The following is an 18,051-nucleotide window of genomic DNA, read 5'->3' as shown; positions in this document are numbered from 1 at the left end:
AGTTCCAGCTGAGAAAACTGAAGACTGAAGCTCAGAGAGGGGAACATGATTTTCCCAGGATCCCAGTCAATAGACAGCCAAGTTGGGATCAGACCCAGGTCCATCTGCCCCCTGCACCCCTTGCCCTTGAATCACATCAAATGCTTTAACTTTTCTCCTCCTGGTAAGCATGCTTCTTTTCCAAAGCCCAGCTCAAATGTCTTCTGAGATGAGCTTCCCCACACCCTTGCCTCAAGCCAGAACAAGGCACACTTCCACTCTGGCTCCTGAGACACACCATGCAGACAGTGCTTCTGCTCACGTCTCACCTGTCACGATCAATCCTGCTGGTGACCACGTCTCTACCTTACTAGATGGAGGGCCATCACATTCACCCCATTCTCCGACTCCAGCACAACGGCAAGGGCACAGGAGGCATCAGTGAGTGTTCCTCAATAGATGATTGAGTAAGTGACAAACCAGAGCTGCTGAGAGGGAAACCATGTGAAAGTGAAGTTGGCTCCAGTCCCAGGGCCCAGGTGATCTTAACACAGGTCTGCCTTTCTTTCCAGTGTCCCAGCATAGGGAAATGAACTGTTATGTGTCCCATTTCCAATTATTTTCCTGTAAGATGGTGACTCCTTGCATCCTCCTGTCCCTGGCCTCCGCAGTTCTGACAAACTGGGACAAACCCATCAACATCTGCTATTATTTCGACTTCAGGTAAAGTTGCTGACATGCTGAGAAAGCCCTCCTAACAACAGAGGGCTTGCTGCCGGTCAGAGCTCAACACATCTGCTGAGCATGAATGGATTTACTTTAGCAAATACATAAACATTTAATGTGAGTTTAACCAAAGTATATGTAGAAAAAAAAGTTGAAAGCAAATAGGCCAAAATATTGTTAATCATTTTGGATGGTAGGAATGTAAATAATGGTTATTTTCTTTTTCATACTTTTCTGCAATTTTTTAAAAGGCTTTGCCTCATATGGGGCATAACTAATCACAGAACCCCCAATCTGCTTGCCAATAATGTTTCTCCATCCCACTGGTGTCCTCTCCCTCTGAAAACCCCCTCCCACCAGCCCACAAGTTCCTAAGACCTGTACTCCACCCTCTCCGAGGTCTGGATTTCAGTTCTGGGATCTACCCCCCCATATTCCAACACATCTGTTTTCCCCTTAAATTAGCCAGAATGACTTTCCTATTTGTTGCTTGCAACCAAAGAGCTCTGATACAGGCACCTAGAGGTAAGCCCTATGTGGGAACCTCCAGGAGGGTATAGTTTCTACCTGTCTAAATTGGCATACCATGCCAATTATGATTTACACCTAGTCTCCTTGGCCAGTACCTATTTTAAATAAAGCCAGAGTTAAACCAGAGTCTCAGAAATGTGCTTCTGAAAGACCAGAATTGCATGGTCTATATGCACTTGCCTTTCTGGCAATCAGGGGAGTTTGAGAAATAAACAGTGTATCTTTTAAACTATTTCTCTTGAATATCAGTTGTCTCAGCCTAACTTTCAGCAGGGAAGTGCATGGTGTCTAGGGAACAATCAAGAGATCTGTGTGGTTAGGTGTGACCATGTGGAGGACCAGACAAAGCTATGAAATTCTGCAAGGACCCCAGAGCTCAAGTCCCTGACAAGCTGGGGAGCTGGACTTGACCTTGGACAAAGCAGTCACTGGTTGCTTCCAAATATACGCATGGGACCGGTTTTCAGAAATTAGCAGCAGTGAGGAAGATAGACTGGTGACAGTGCCTGACTTCTCATGCCTATTCCTACCATGTATTCTGGTCTCAATCTCACCTGTGCCCTCAGTCTGCCCAGAAAGCCACCTAAGTCTTCCTGTGCTCTCCTGCTCTCTCAGCTATTTGAATTCTTTCAGTCTTAGACCTCTGATCCAATCACTTCCCCTAACCTGACAGACAAAAACAGACATCACCACACGTGGATGCCCTCAACTTCTGCCTTTGAACTTAACAAATACACTGACTTCTGCTCCCATCCTTCCTCTTAAGGCCAGCCTCTTCTCCCTACCCCCATGACATCTTTCTGTTATCCTTGCTGTATGCATTTTCAATCCTTTTCTCAAAAACCTCATTGCTTCTAGCATTTATACATAATGAAGCCTCTCCTACCTTAAAGCAAATAACCCTTACTCAATCCTGGCTCCTCCCTGGCCTCTCTTTATTTCCTCTTATAACTTTCACCAACAGAGTTCATGACAGTTGCCTATATTCAATCTTTCCACTTCACCTCCCATTCATTACTTCTGACTCCTGATGCTATATTCCACTGAAACAGCTCCTGTCAAGGTCACAAGTGACTGTTTTTGTTCATAAACCCATTTGTCAGAAACCTGGGCATCCTCTTCAATTTCTCACTTTCCTCCAACTTCCATATCTAATCAGCCTCCAAGTCTTGGTCATTGCGCCTCTCTCCCATCATTAACTTCTCTCCATCCCCATGCCACTCCTAATCCAAGACGCCATCGTATCACCTTAGCCCGGCCCTGTCCCATTCAGTCTCCCCACAGTGACAGAATCAGCTTTCTAAAACTGAAATCTGATGTGTCATCTTTGCTTAAAGCCCTTCAATGGACCTCAGGATAAAGTGTGAATTCCTTAGCCCAGTTCACATAATCTGACCCTCCAACCTGTGGGAATGGAAACAAAGGAGACATCTACTGTGTATCAGGTACTGGCTGGGAAACTTACATTCAAAGATCTTGTAAGAGGCCGATGAAAACGGTAATTAAGAGGTCACAGGTGACCATAAGAGATGGGCGGGCAGTGGGGATGAAAGTTCAATTAGCAGGAGGTCACGAAGGAAGCAGAGGCTGGTTGTGCAAACTACCCTGACAAGGAAGGAGACAGGGCGGTGACTATGTGGGTAAGGTAAGATTATGGTTTTGCAAGGGAGATGCCAAGTATTTTTAGATGAAAGAGATGAAAGTGAATGAAAAGGGGATAGTTGTTGGTAAATGTTCTGGCAATGACATGGGTGGGAGACTGAGTACACATTCCTGGTAGAAGTATGAGTAGCTTTTCTGGACTACAAGTTGGAGATGACAACCATTTAAAACGCAAATATTTCCATTCTTTTTTGACTTAGTAACTTCAATATTTATCAATCTGCCAGTTAGAAAAGCAAAAAAATCTAACAACCTAAAATGTCACAAGAGAGTTTCGATCAATTTATGGTACATCCATTCTGTGAAATGCTGCATAATCATTAAAAGAGAAGAAAATGTGTGAAACTGCCATTATTTTCACACAGTATGTACAATAACATCCCACTTCTGTAGAAAAAGTGTCTCTATATGCACTGAAAAGTCTGGGAAGATATACATAGAATATTAACACTGAACATCTCTGGACAGTGTGATATATGAATTTTTCTTTTCTTTCTTTGCATTTCCTAAATTGTCCTTTCATGAGTAGGAGCACTTGAATCAAGAAAATCATTTATAAAATCATATACACACACAGTGAGTCCATTTATGTGCAGTTTAAGAACAGGCAAAACTTCTTTCATGTTAAAAGAAGCTGTAATGGTTCTCTCCCCCGGGCTATTGACCGGAAGCCGCACAGGGAACTTCCTAGGGTGATGTGGTACTCCGCATCTTGGTTTGGTGTACACTAGGTAAAATTTTATCAAGCTGTCCATTAACTATTTGGGCATTTTCTTGGATATAAGCTGTTATCACATTTAAAAGGAAATACACACATGACAGACTGGAAAGAGGAAGCAGGTGACATCACAGAACAGTTCCGAGGTGAAAAAGGAAATTGTTCTGTGACGAGACCTGCTTTCTCAGGAAGGAGGCTCTTGTAGTAATGGGCATAGAGTGAGGATGCAGGTGAGCATGAGTTGGAAAAGGGGACACAGTGGAGCAGTGGAAATGCATGGGGAGCTTCCTAAAGTTTGATCAGAAGAGTGGGCACCAATCCCCAGGGCTCCTCAGTTCACTGTGACATGTTAGGATTCTGCAGCTTAATGAACATATCAAATGGTTCAGTTTACTTCAGAATTGTGACGGTACTGGCTGTAGTAGAGAAGGATGTGAAGTCAAGAGAATTCTAGTAGGGAGAACTAAGCCGAGTAGAGGGACAGAAAGGCCTTGAGGGCAGAGTAGGGATACAGGAGTTGGGGCAGTAAAGGCTGTGGCCAGAGAGGGACTGGTTCTGAGGTCCTGGGTGAAGCAGGATGAAAGCCTGAGGTCACATCCAAAACATGGTATTGCTGGGATGGTGCAGAAGTGAACAAACTGAACATTTACTAAGAATCCATCTACCCAACACCAGGCCTCTACTCCAGTTACCAGCTCATTTAAGCAGTGCCCGAACCTTGCAAGGCTTCACTGCTATGATGTTTATATATAGATGAGGATCCTTGCCCTAGATCAGTCAGCAAGCAACTTCAAATCCAGGTTTGACTCAAAGCCTCTCTCCATTATACTTAGTGGGCACACAAGTCAAATCAGAAGCAGACGAGAATTTTAGGGAATCTACGTATGTAGATATGAGTCATCTAGGTTGTTGGTAGAAGAGTGAAGTATCAGTTGTCAACATCTGGGGAATGACCAGTAGCAATCAGAACAGGATAAAGTAGTCCAAGCAGATGGCATGTGTACCAGGAGCAGTCCTGGAGGACAGCGCATCAAAGTGGCAGAAGAAATACAGATCTTATTTATGGGTGCCAAGATTCAAGAGAAAGTGAGAGGTGTCTGAATAAAGGGTTTCTTGAAGTGGTGTCAAGCGAAAACCAGGTTTCCACTTAAGGGGAAAAAACCTAGGAGTTTCAGCATCATTCCAAGTTAGCAAAAGGGGAGGACAGGAGAGGGGACATAGGGCTAGGAGGTGGGAGAGGATCCACACTGTGATAGCTGAGTTCAAAGGCATGAAGGAGGGACTCTGGGGGCTCCTGGCCCCATCAGGGTAAAAGTACATGGCGTTCCAACTGTAAAAGTGTCAGGCTCTACCTGCCCATTAGCAAAGCCTCAGCTTAGCCTCTCCCTCTTCTTTCCTCCCTTGGTCCACATGTAGGGTGACCTGTTAGCAGTGGGCAGGCTACAGAATGTTTTGGCAACAATAGGTGCTGTTTGCTACCTTTTGTGCACCAGGCACTCTGTGCAGCAGTTCATTCCAGTCTCACAGCAATGCTACAATTGGCCCCATTTCTATAGAAAGTTGAGTCACTTGGCCAAAGTCATGGCCACAGCTAGGATTTAGAACCAGGTGAATCTGGTATTGCAGTTTGAATCTTAAGCCTTGATTCTGTTAATTGATGGCAAAAATTTTAAACGCAATCACTTTTGTTTTTTGTGGATTCTGACCTAATGTGAATAATCTCTGCTTGCAGATTTTCTAGACTGAGAAGACACTTTACACTTAACACGTACATTAAAAAAAACAAAGGTCTCACAAATTTCGGTAAGCAACTGGCAGACTCTGAGGGTGACAAGAATCCATAGCACACAGGAGTGAATTCTTTGCACAAGGACAGACAGTGGAAAAGGTAAAGGCAAAGAACCAAGGCTTAAATTTCCTCAGAACTGGAAATACGAGTGAAAACACCCTAGGAGGGGAGTTTCGGTAGTCAAGACTGTTAGATCAAAGGTGAATCTTCTCTTAGGCACTCACTCGCAAAGACACGGGTCTGTTCTAGCAGGAGACATGACATTCCTTGAGAAACTAACAAGGTACTATTCCAAGAAAAGTGTTCTTCAAAATACATTCCCATGGAGAAAGGGAACAAACAGGGACACCTGTGCCAGGTGCTTTATATCCATTTATTTATCTACAAACCTATCCTGAGGCAGATGGCATTAACTTCATTCATAGTTGGGGAAACTAAAGCTCAGGGAAACTGAAGAACTTGTCTGAGGTCACAGAGCTGAAAAATGACAGAGCCCAAATTTGAACCCAGACCTGTCTGCTCTAACATCACACTTACTAAGTTGCCATTTTTCACAGGAATACACTATAGAACATGTATTTAATTCCTTGCTTTTCTCTGATTCTCCCTTGCTTCTTGGCAATGCAATACTGTTACCACCCCCAATGTTTTCTAACCGTTCACACACAGAAAAATATCTACCACATCCCCTAGACAGACAGATCCACGACTTGTTAGGAAATTTTTGTTATAAAACATTTAATGTTAACCTACAATACAATGTAAACTTTTATGAAAAAAATTTTAGGTACACTAGATTTCTTCAGCAAATTATCACGAAACTATTCAGGTGCAGTACGAGTTGGGACACTGCATCTTTGTGGATGGATTTCCTGTTGCTGCGTTCCTCACAAGTCCTATAAAAACCAGGTGTAAAGTGGAGCTCCTTGTTCAAGCACCAAATAAATACCCCGATTTTGCTTTCTGGGGTTATCACTCCTCCCCGTAGTCATTTTCTGAAACTCTTTCCTTGGCCTTGGCACCATGAGCAATTTTCATGACTGCTCAGTTGAAGATTCTGGGTTCTTCTTAGTTTGTCTAGCTTTCAGAGACAAATACTCTCCTCTGGCCACCATCTCTTATCCAAACATCAGAGTGGAGGCAAGCAGAGAGAAATATTTGCTGCAGGAAATTCTGCAGAAGTGGAAGAAAGACCAGAAGGGCCCCACTGAGGCTGCAGAAATTCAACTGATTCCACCCGGGTGTCTTTGCTTGGTCATTTCCCATGGTTATTCAGACGAATCTACAACTTCAGCTTTGGGGGTGCAGAACCCAACTTGAAACAAGTGCTTTTGTTTAGCTGATGATTTGTCATTTGGAAACAACAGCTGCAATTACCCAAAGATGGTGTGGAAACAAGAGCAACTGCTTGCAAGATTGCGTTTTCTAGTATTTTCTCCCTTGCAGGTCCCAGTGAGTTCCCAGAGGTCCTTGGGAGTGACATACAGATTGTACAGGCATTAAGTGACAAAATATGCATCTTTCATGGAGAAAAGGAGATGGTAGCTACGCAGCAGCTCTGGGGTCAGCAAGGAGACAGGAACGCGGTCTGAGTAACCCAGGGCAGTTTTAACGTGGACTAGGAAGAAGCATATGCTTCAGGTGAAGTAAACTGGTAGGCTTACTGTCCCAAGAGCCAACAAAGACTTTCTTAATATTCTAGTATCTGACCTGTTTCACAGAATAAGATATCAAAAGGAAGAGGCATAAAGTGAACACTGTAGAAAAAGATGAAGACTTAATTATTAAGGGAAAAAATTGACAATTTTCCAAAGAGGTGTGGACAAGATACTTAGTACACCCAGTCTAGGGTAGGCCATTAATACCCTCCTGGGTACTGCCAGGAAAACAGCTGTGAATTCCTGACAGGGAGGGAGGCCCTGAGTTAAGTGGGAAAACTCCTCTTGGCATGGTTGTCAGCAGGAAGCACACTTTGCAGAAGGTTGAGTGGAGAACTTGTTTTATCCTGGTATTCACTCGAGATACATTTTAGGACAACAGTGAGCGATTTCCCACTCATCTGGCCTTGCGACAGCAGGAAACAAAGTAGAATTAATAGGCAGCCAGGAGAATACATAAGTTTTCCTAAAGATGGTGTTCTAGACACTGGTGCTAAGACTACTGGGCAATTCTCAGGCCCCCCAGATGCTGCCTCTGAGGCTCCTTACCCTGTCCCTTTGTGTTTACCCCAACCGCTGAGGGCTGCAGAGAACAGGAGCCACATTACTGCTACCTGAAAGAGTGGCCCTAAGGTTTTAGTTAAGCAAGAGAGAAAGCCTTTGGAGACTGCAAATCTAGCAAATTATGTTTTATCTTGATACGCACACCCTGGCCTCACAGCATGCTAGGAGCTACAATAACTTCAGAAGGTTGCAGTGTTACCACGAGTCTGCACCAGTCTAGCTATGGAACACTTTGGAATACTTGTCAGCTCACGCTGGTATTGTTTTATACATGGCCTGACCCACGTACCCATTACCATAAACTGAACCAGATGAGACATCCAGAGGTTAAAAAACCCTATTACTTCAACATAGCAATAGAGGGAGAGAATAAAAACTGCCTCCAATAGGTGGCTACATCAGAAATGGAAATATGCCTCCTGACAATTTACACAGGCTCAGTTGTCTTGGCTCCCTTCAAGGCCTCTCCATCCTTAAGCCGCCACCACACTCCAGATGCAGGGCACTCCATGGTTCTGCTGGTTCCACCACAGGCCTGCCAGTCCTCTGGAAAGGCACCAAGCTTGGCAATTTAGGAAAGCTTAGGGCTGGGCAGGAACAGCATAACAGCATGCACATGTCAGAAGAGTAACGAAGAGCTACCCTTTGGTTCACACCCCATAACCACCTGGTACAGATTCCCAGGAAAAGCTGCAGTCATGTGTATAGGTGAGTATACATGGAGTTCATACTGCATTTATGGGTGTATCTGTAATACACAGCCACTGTGGGGCTATACACCCAGATGCCCTCCCACTGCTCCAAGTGGGGTGCATAGGGAGCCAGAAAGGACAGCGAGAATTGGACCAAAAAGAACGACCTCTCTGGGAATGTGAGAGGGACAATGGCAGAAATAAGCACAAACCAGCCCAGGGCACCTTTATTATACTCTTGTGGGCTAAGAAGCCCAGGGCATGAACTGATGGGTTTAAGAATTGGCTCTTTACCAAATGAAGTTAAGGAAAAAATATACACCTTTGTCAGCTTCATTCCTTTGGTCATTACAAAGCAACAAACAAAATTAAAAGTTATCCATAAATTGTGGGAAGTGCAGAGAACATCTTTGCTCTGTGCCTTCTCTTCCCTCTTCTCTCTGACAGTGGGAGAAGTCCTCAGGAGATGCTGCAGTAGTTCACTGATGAAGGTTTTTTTTCACTTTTATTTTCCATAAAAGCAAGAATAAATGAGAACTAGTGGGAATGTCTCCTTCCCCAGTTGGGACAGTGGCTGGGTTGGAGGTGAGGCGTCTCCTTTGGTTGGAAGGTGCATGGTGCACGGGCAGTGGGGAAGGACTCCCTCGCTGGCAGGGGCGCTCGTTACCAACCTCGGGCACACACACGGGTGGTGACTCTTGCAGGCAGCATGGTTTCTGATCCTTCCTTAGGATGCAGCAGTCTTTTAAAAAAAATATTGTATTATAATAATAATAATATGAATTTCTCTTTTTTGTTTTTGTTTTTTTCCATTTCTTTTAGGGATTGGAGTCGGAAGGGAGAGGAAGAAAAGTGTCATTCGTCTGTTAGGTCCTGAACAAAGAGAACTTCTGTGTGGCTGAGTCCGGCCTCCTGCAGCGTTGGGGGGTTGGGCCACTCCTCGGAAGGGATGCAGGGCAGCACCCGCCGGGGAAAGTTGGCTTCAATCTGAAACTTTTCAGGGCTTTCTTTCAAGGAGAATAAGAAGTCGTGGATTACCTGCCAAGGTCATATAAGAAAAGAAGGGCAGTGAGAAAAAGACAGACAGGCACACACATAGCTACAAAATCAAGTATCCTACCGGTTCCCCAAGGATGCCTCTGAGATAGGAAGTAACCACACTACACTGGAATTCAATTTTGAGGTCCTTTCATTTCACAGAGCAATAGGTAGGGTGACTGTTTTAAGAGATTCATCAATGCTAGTCCTACTCTGAATTGATTAATCTGTTTCTTCTTTGACAACCATTTGATATAAAGCTAATTTTTCTTTAACTTAGAAATAATCAAAGAGTTAACAGAAAAGTTGGAAGTAGAAGACACAGAATTTTTTCCTTTGAGCCAGTTGACAGTGAGGTGCCAACCTGATGTCACATTACCCTTGAGTACTGGTATGTCTTACAAACACTACAATCTCCTACACAACCATTACACAGCCCTCAAAATCAGGAAACTTAACTAATACATTATTACTACAATAACATATATGAAATTTTTATTCAGGCCCCATTCGAGTTCTGCCAGTTGCCTTTTAGAGTAAAAGGACCCAGTTTAGAAATGTGTGTTACATTTAGTCCCATCTCCTAAGTCTCTTCCTTTACTCTGCAGCAAATCCTGTCTTTGACTTTCATGACCTCAACACTTCTAAAGCTGAGTTATTTTGTAGAATGTTGCTCAATTTGTCTGTCTGATGCTTACTGACAATTAGATTTCAGTTTTGCATCTTTGACAAGAGTATTATAGAAATGATGCTGCATTCTACTCCATGCATCAAATCATATTCAGCAGGAGCACAATTTCAGTTTGTTCCATGACTGATATTGTTCACTTTGATCACCTAAGGGTGACTGCCAAGGCCTCTCCACTCTGTTATTCTTTTCCCCTTTGTGATTAAAGAGTATTCTGTGGGGAAGTCCTTTGAAACTATGGAGACATTCTGTTCCCAAACTTTCAATTTGTTTACTTATATTAAATGAGTCAAACTTTCCTATTTTATTCAGTAGGTTATAATGTTAGAATTATTACATACTGTAATGTTTAAACTGTTCCAGATGGAGTCAGAAGGAACCCATTCACACTAGCTTCTGTGTCTTTGTGATATGTCCCCATGGCTCTTTGAATAATTCCTTGCTTTCTGGCATACAGTGTTCCAGGCTGCTCTTGCATTTTCCCTGTCCCAGCTTTGGAAGCAGCCATTTCTCCAAGGAGTTCTGGTTCTTCTTAATGGACAGTGGTTTTTAAAAGCTATAATCTGGGTGGTAGGTATGTTCACTGCTGTTGGGGTGCTGCTCCCAAGCACTCTGTGAGAACTAGAGAGTATGTGCACATACATATATACACCTACAGCTGTATTTCTACACATGCAGTACACTGAAAACCCTGAGTTCATTCTCCCCTGGACTCTACCCTCCTTTTTTTATCCAGTTCTGACTTTAACGCCCACCTTGCCCCAGGCATCTTGGGCTCTGACTTCTCTGCACTGGCAGCCCCAACATGTGGATGTCCCCCAAAACTTAATCAAGATCTGACCCCTTCTGTGTGGACCTCTCTTCTGTACAAATGCCCTCCTCATCCTTCTCTGGCTTTGAGAAGGTACAGGTAAGTTCTAACAAGAAGGCAAAATCAGGAAAACTCACATTGCTAAAACTTAAAATATAAGATACCTGTGGAATAATCCAACCTTATCTTTCCCTGTCTCTTAATGCCATATATTAAGAACAGGCATACTGGATCTGCTTTATAGCCCTCTTCACCTAGCCTTCTGCTTCTGACAAAGAGTCTAAGGGATATGTTGTGAAGAGCACTCCTAACCTCTTCCAAGTCATTCCCAAAGATTAGGAACACACCATCCAAGTTATTCTTACTTCTTTGATGGAATTTATTTCTATATTCTTTTTGTTTCACCTCTTGTAAGTTTATTCACCTCTATGTGAAAAAGTCTTTTCTTCACTTGTCTTTAACTTTCCTCTTTAGAGCTTTTAAGGGGTTACAACTCAAGAATTTGAGGAGTAAATCCATGTTCTTTTTATCTAAATTGATTCATAATTTTATAAACTTCTCATATTTTAGTCTATTAACCTCATTCATTTAGTTCCCTGCCCTCTGGAAATTTCCACTAACATCCATTCTCCTTCTTTTCTTCAGATGTATCAATTATATTTGCACCAAGTATTGCTGGTATGAACCCTAAGTGGGTTTTATATAAGGGTGAAATAACATAATAAAAAATTTTGTTTCCTTTTCAATTATTGCTTGAAAATACTCAACACTGGTACAAAACTGGCAATTTTTTTTGTTCACCCCTGACAATGGACCGATACCATGACATCACCTCCTGAGGTCCCTTTTGGTCATAACGGATAGAAAAATGAGTTCTGGGATGAGCATGATTTGGATTCTAAAAAGCATTCATTTACGTTAAGTCAGCTACCACTCACAGGACCTGGAGTTTTTCCTACAGGTTACCCTTATTTATCTTAGAATTTTACTTTCAAGAGCTGAGCATCATGTGCAAATCGAATACTTCACTGAACACTCACTCTTTGAGGTTATTCATGAAGGGCACAGGAATATGACATAAAGTCTGCAAGAGCATTAAAAACTATATATCATTATGTGGTTTTATGTTATTAACTCTACGAATGTTATACTGAAGATGAGCAATGCCATTACACTTCTTTACACTTCTTTCCCATCTCTAATTCTCATCCCCATTTATGACCAAGGATTTCTCTCAGTTTAAGGTTTGTTTTTTTAATAACTTTTAGTGAGGACCTATTAAAGCCTCTAAGGATTAAATGGTTAACAATGGGATGGTTCCCCTTGGGCACAGGCCTATTCTGTTCTACTGTTCTAATATATTTTCCTTCAAAATTGTCAGGAAAGTAAATTTTGGTTGTTTTTCACATACATAATGAGAGTTTGGGAAGGAGAAGCTCCATAAAATCAGGCATACTACAGTGAAATTGTTATTGAACAAGGTTGCAAGCTAAAATCCATATTCACATCAACAGTTAGGAAACATACAAGGGGAAGGGAATGAATATTTAATAACTACCTACTTACTACATGGGTAGGTATTTGTGAGGCTCATTCCTGTCATCCCAATTTAACAATCCAAAATCAGAAATGTGAGTACCTTCCCCCAATATAAATCAATGCTTAAATAATAAATAAATGAAGTATTACTTTGCTTCTCTTTCACCAGGATGTCCCTCGACCTATTATTCTGTATTAGCTCTTAGACTTATATTCCCTACTGGCCAGTAAGCTCCATGAGTTCCAGAACCACATTTCTCATCATGTGTATAAGCCCTAGAGTGCCTCGGACAGTGCCTGAGATGTCATCAATTTGAAGTCATCAGAGGGCAGATTATACTTCTGTTTTACAGAAGGGATCATATGAGGCTCTGTAAAAGATTCTGTAACTCGTCCAATGTTCTCCGGGTAAACAAGGAGAAGTAATGAATGTGCTACTCAGCCTCAAACTGACTACACTGCATCTTCACTTATATTATGCAGTTAACTCTTGACTGCTTTGAAGTGATCAGGGAAATGGCAGAATCTACTATACACGCATACCTCACTTCACTGCACTTTGCAGATACTGTACTTTTTACAAATTGAAGGTTTGTGGCAACTCTGCATTAAGCAAAACTTGAATCAGTGCCATTTTTCCAACACCATTTGCTCACTTTGTGTCTGGGTTACATTTTGGTAATTCTCACAATATTTCAAACTTTTTCCTTATTGTATTTCTTATGGTGATCAGTGATTACAACTAGCTGGAAGTTCAGATGATGGTTAGCATTTTTTAGCAATAAAGTATTTTAAGATTAAGGTATGTACATTGTTTTTTTAAGACAATGCTACTGTACACTTTAAATTGACTATAGTATAGTGTAAACATAATTTTAGGGGGAATCAAACAATCTGTTTGACTCACTTATTGCATTATTCACTTTATTGTGTTGGTCTAGAATCAAATTTGGAAAGGCAGCATATCAACTCTCAATATACACAGAAACTTTCTTTTGGTTGTAAGTATCACAAACAATAGCATTTAAGTGCTTTCTATGAGCTAAACACAATGTTGAACAATTTGCATATGAACTTAACCTGAATAACAATCCTATGAGAGAGTGCCTTTTATTATACCCATTTTACAGATTGAGAAACAGAGTTAGTTAAGTACAGTGACACATGTTAACTCTGGAAGAATGAAAATTTGATCCTCATTCTGTGATACTCTAAGAGTCTCTGCTTTTAACTATTTCCCCATGGAATGACAACACTACTTACCTATAGATGCTGAATATACCAGGTAGCCCCAAAAAGAGGGGTTTCTTATGGGCTAAATAAGTGGAAAGGGAGAATAACAACTGCATGCAAACTGCCCATGCATTTACACTCAGATGTGTAATTCTGATACTTCTACATCAGCACAGAGCTTTCTTCAGAGAGCAAGGGGTTCTGTGGGATTCTGAAGCCAGCCCAAGCTGAGCAGCATGGATGAGCCTCCCACTTCAAACACTGAAGTCCTTCCTGGGACTTCTCGGTAACTACGGTACCTTTCTTTCTTAGCAGAGCTCAAACATGATGAGAGAAAACCTTATTAACTGCTCTGAGTTAAAAGCTAGGAACTAAGGAACATAGTTCACTGCACTATTCTCTTTCTGCTTCACTCCCTTCCCTGTTCATCAGAGCAGCATATAAACCAAGCACACTCTCAAGAGTCCTTAAAAGCTTCCAAATCTATACACTGCACACAACTTAGGTGGTCCTTACTGTTAAAGACTGTGAAAAGTGGAATCGTCTCTCTACTCGAGAATCATTGGGTAATTTGAAAATGATCTTGACACTTTCAGGATCATCAGGGGAAGGCTCTGGGGGCAGGCACTCCAACTTCCTTTCCTTTTCCTCCTGTAAATTCTATAGAGAGACAAAAGCAAAAGTGAGGCTATGGCTACAATAGGAAAACAAGAAATACTATCATCATGTAGGTTTACTATGCAGCCAGAAGAAAAATTAGTGACTAATATCATAAGGAACACTTCTTGGCAGGAGTCATAAACACCCTAATTCAAAGTACTATTGCAGCATGTGTATTATTTATTGATTGTATTAGGGCATTTAACTGTCCAAACAAAAAGGAATTACTGAAAACACTGGGTATAATCAAGTGGTAACACATAATGAAATAAGATCGTGAATGAAATGGCAAATAAGCTAACACTGGTACTAAGAATGAATACTTAAAAACTACTGCTGTAACAGCAGTATGGACTACTTGTTATCTACTTACACTTACTATTAATCAAACACCTGCTTTGCCTGAGTTTTACTCACTGTTCTATTTATTTTAATAAAATTAAAAAAAATGCTTTGACTACTTCTTGTGAAAACACACTAATATAAAAATGACAAGGAGGATTTAAAACACCCACCATTCCATTATCTTCTAGTTTTTCCTTTCACAGGGAGAAGAAACTGTGGGAATCAGAAGGAGTAAAGACAGTTCATTACCTGCCGCCGTCTCTCCTCTGCCAACTTTTGCTGTTGCACCTCCTCCTCCTTCCGTCGCTTCCGCTCCCTCTCCTCCCGCTTCCTCCTTTCTTTCTCCTGGTCAGCCCTGAGAGAGGCCAGGTAGGCCTCATCCTGCTGCTGTCGCAGCACCTGCGTCTGGTTTCGCTCTTCCCTGCAGACAGATCACACAGAAGGAGAAGAGCAATCTCACAAAACTCTGTGTTTTCTTATACTGGAATTTTGCGGGGAGGGTAGACAGGTAGACAATCTTGGCAGATGACTCTCTTCACTCTACCATAGGGGTTCCAAAGCAAAGCACGGCTGAATCTGAATAAGCCATCTCTGTCCCTAGGTTGACTAGGCAGAAAAAGAAATGGCAAGCTCCTCCTTCCCCTTTCAACTTTTTTCAAATAAAACTATCTTTCCCTCCAATTCTAACACAAGTACATAGTATTGTTATAGAACAATCAACGAGATCATATTTTACAAATCAATACCCTTTGGCTTACTGCATTTTTGTATATGTTGCTTTCAAAAAGCCAAAAACCACATATACACATCTTTCAAGATTTGAAAAATGAAGAAACACCTTACTCAGAGGTAACTAAAGAGAAACACTGTAACATTTTGGTGTATTTCCTATTTTCTCTTCAAAAAACTGTGTTTGTGTATAGGAGGATTGTGTGTATGTGTCCATAAAATTAAAAGAAAATATAACAGTATGTTAAGAGTGGTAGGATTAAGGATGATTTTAAGTATGTTTTTGTGCTTTTCTGTGTTTTCCAGATTTTCTACAATTAATGTACACTATTTTTGTAATAGGGAAAAGAATTATAACCCATCTTCATTTTTTACATTCAAGTTCTTCATATCATGGTTCAGCTATTCTAACTGACCAGATATATATTCTTTTTTGTTGTTGTTTCAGGTATATATATTCTTGAGCACAGAGCCCTGTCCTCATTTTGATTCATGTTCCCAAGAACAAATAATCTAATGGAGAATTACTTAGGTCAAAGTGCTAAATATTTTAACACTAAATGGACAAGGTTTTTAAAGTTGCTTAAGACAAAAGGTCAGGATTTGTGGAGCACTGGGTCAGCCACCCAAATCTTTAGCTGGTCTCTCAGTTCCAGAGAGGCACTCCCCTGTACCTTTCTAGACGTTCTGACACCAGGTAAGTTTGGTTTGCATCCATTATAAATGTCAGCTGATTAATGAGGTCATCGGGTTGAATGAGGCCTTCTAGCCGTCCCACCACAGTCATCCGCCGATCCTTCAGCATAATCATGGCCAGGAACGGATAGGTGTTTTCCCGTAAAGCCTGTGAGACTGAGAAAAAGATCGAGCAGATAAAGAGCAAGATTTGGGATGAAACAGATTAACTCTTAGACTTTCAACAAATAATAAGAAAGAACAGCTTTAATCACAGATAGGAAAGAAGGAAGGTATTATTTATTCTGGCCTGCTTCTTTTTTCCTCCTAGTTTCTTAATCTTTGTTGTTATATATTTGTGTCCCAAATTCCAGGTAATTAGATTTGAATAGAACAGGATTTTCTGGTGGGGGTGTGGTTGTTATGATGGTGTTAGGGAAGGCTGAAGAATTCAAGGACAATGTCTATTTGGTGGGTAGGAAAGGATCTATAAAGAATCTGGCTGCTGTTTGGCATAATTTTCCCTTGTCAGGGGTCAAGCCTGAAGAAGACAAGGCTGCAAGTCAGCCTCAGGCTAGTGGTGATGCTCGCCACTATCACTGTCCTCGGTCCTTTCTTCCTCTTATCCAAGTCTTCCTTACCCCTTTTCCCATGTTCCACCAGCCCCCCAAAAGAGCTAGCCTTTCTGTTCCAAAGGAGTTTAGGAAGTTGGTCTTCCAAGTAACCAACGTTTTACCATAATGGAGTTTTACCTATGTTTTCCTTATGGTTTAAAAGATAAGATTTTATAAACTTCTATAAAAAATATCCTTAGTCTCCTATCCACCACTCCCCACCCACAAAGCCATATTAGAATGGCAAATGCATTCTGTTGGAATTTACCACATGTTTAAAAACCAATTAGAAGTAAAGAGATCCTAGGATATAAGTAAACATCTGCTGCATTTCTGGTTCTCAGGATCTAGCACAGTGCCCGGGTGCTAAGTATACATTCATTAGTTGCTGAAGAGAAGTAGCTGCAAAGTAACTAGTTTTCTTCACTGGATGCCTTTTTATCTTATCCTGACTTCTAAAAATACTTATCTCTAGTTATTGTCAGCGAAGATCTCAACTTTCTGAATCCCTTTCTGCACTCAAGGTACTCAAACAACTAACTCATTGTGCAAGAAACTCTATTAAAACTGCTGCTGATGAGAATAAACTCTTCAGTAAGAAGCCCATTAAGATTAGAAGGCAAGCTGCTGGCCAGGACTTGGTGTTTTAAAAGCAAAACAGGCTTTGGCAATGGTTATCTGTAAAAAATGGGCTAGAGTCTGACAGACCTGTGCTCACTCCAAAACTTACCAACTCTGTGATATTGGGCTAGTGACTTAAACTCTCTGGGCCTGTTTCCTAAACCATAAAGTGACGGTAACACAACCCCCGTCTCTCAGGACTGCTGATAGGAATGAACATGATAATGTAATGAGTTGCAACTAGCATATGTCCACCACAAATAATCATGCAATAAATGGTATGTCCTCCCAGATTATTCCAAAGATAACTCAACAATCTCAATAAGGCAAAAGAAACATAACTTACCCCTGTACCCTTCAGGTTTGTTTGTGGAACATGCCCAGAAGAGCATCCTAGTGTTTATTAGCGAAATAACCTCAGGTGCACAGAGTGTGTTGCTGTGGAGAGGGATGAAAAGGACATGAAAAGAAATTGCTTCCTACAAACTATCAGAAGATAACATAAGAAAAGAGAAAGAAAACAAGGTATGCCAGGGTAGGGCACATTCTACTTACCGACAGAACTCATCAGAGTCTTGGTGATCATCTCCATGAAGATAAACCAAAAGAAAGCGAAGTTCTCGCTTGGCATCATTAAGTGCCTGTGGGAAACAGAAGATTACTACTTACTATGAGGACTGTGCCTTGAGCTTTTAATTAGGCTAAGGGAACAAAAGGAGAATGAGAAAAAAAGATCAGCAAGAAATGAGATTCCTAGGCTCCTATCTTCAGACCCTTGG

At 41.4% G+C, this 18,051-nt stretch overlaps 1 protein-coding gene across 1 annotated transcript in view; it reads right to left on the bottom strand.

The window, feature by feature from the left end:
• Positions 1-8,520: 8,520 nt before the first annotated feature.
• The window catches only part of FAF2 (Fas associated factor family member 2), a 60,528-nt gene continuing 50,997 nt past the window's right edge, over positions 8,521-18,051 (bottom strand). The window contains exons 6-11 of the mRNA XM_036884755.2: positions 17,828-17,913; positions 17,619-17,710; positions 16,037-16,214; positions 14,883-15,054; positions 14,145-14,288; positions 8,521-9,357 (exon numbers count right to left, since the gene is read on the bottom strand). Coding sequence (XP_036740650.2) covers positions 9,175-9,357; positions 14,145-14,288; positions 14,883-15,054; positions 16,037-16,214; positions 17,619-17,710; positions 17,828-17,913 — 855 coding nt within the window. The 3' untranslated portion in view covers positions 8,521-9,174. The remainder of the gene's footprint in view (positions 9,358-14,144; positions 14,289-14,882; positions 15,055-16,036; positions 16,215-17,618; positions 17,711-17,827; positions 17,914-18,051) is intronic.

Source organism: Manis pentadactyla, chromosome 2 (genome assembly GCF_030020395.1).
Source record: "Manis pentadactyla isolate mManPen7 chromosome 2, mManPen7.hap1, whole genome shotgun sequence".
NCBI lineage: Eukaryota > Metazoa > Chordata > Mammalia > Pholidota > Manidae > Manis > Manis pentadactyla.
The sequence above is the reverse complement of the archived record's forward strand: the minus strand, read 5'-3'. Positions and strand labels throughout refer to the sequence as shown.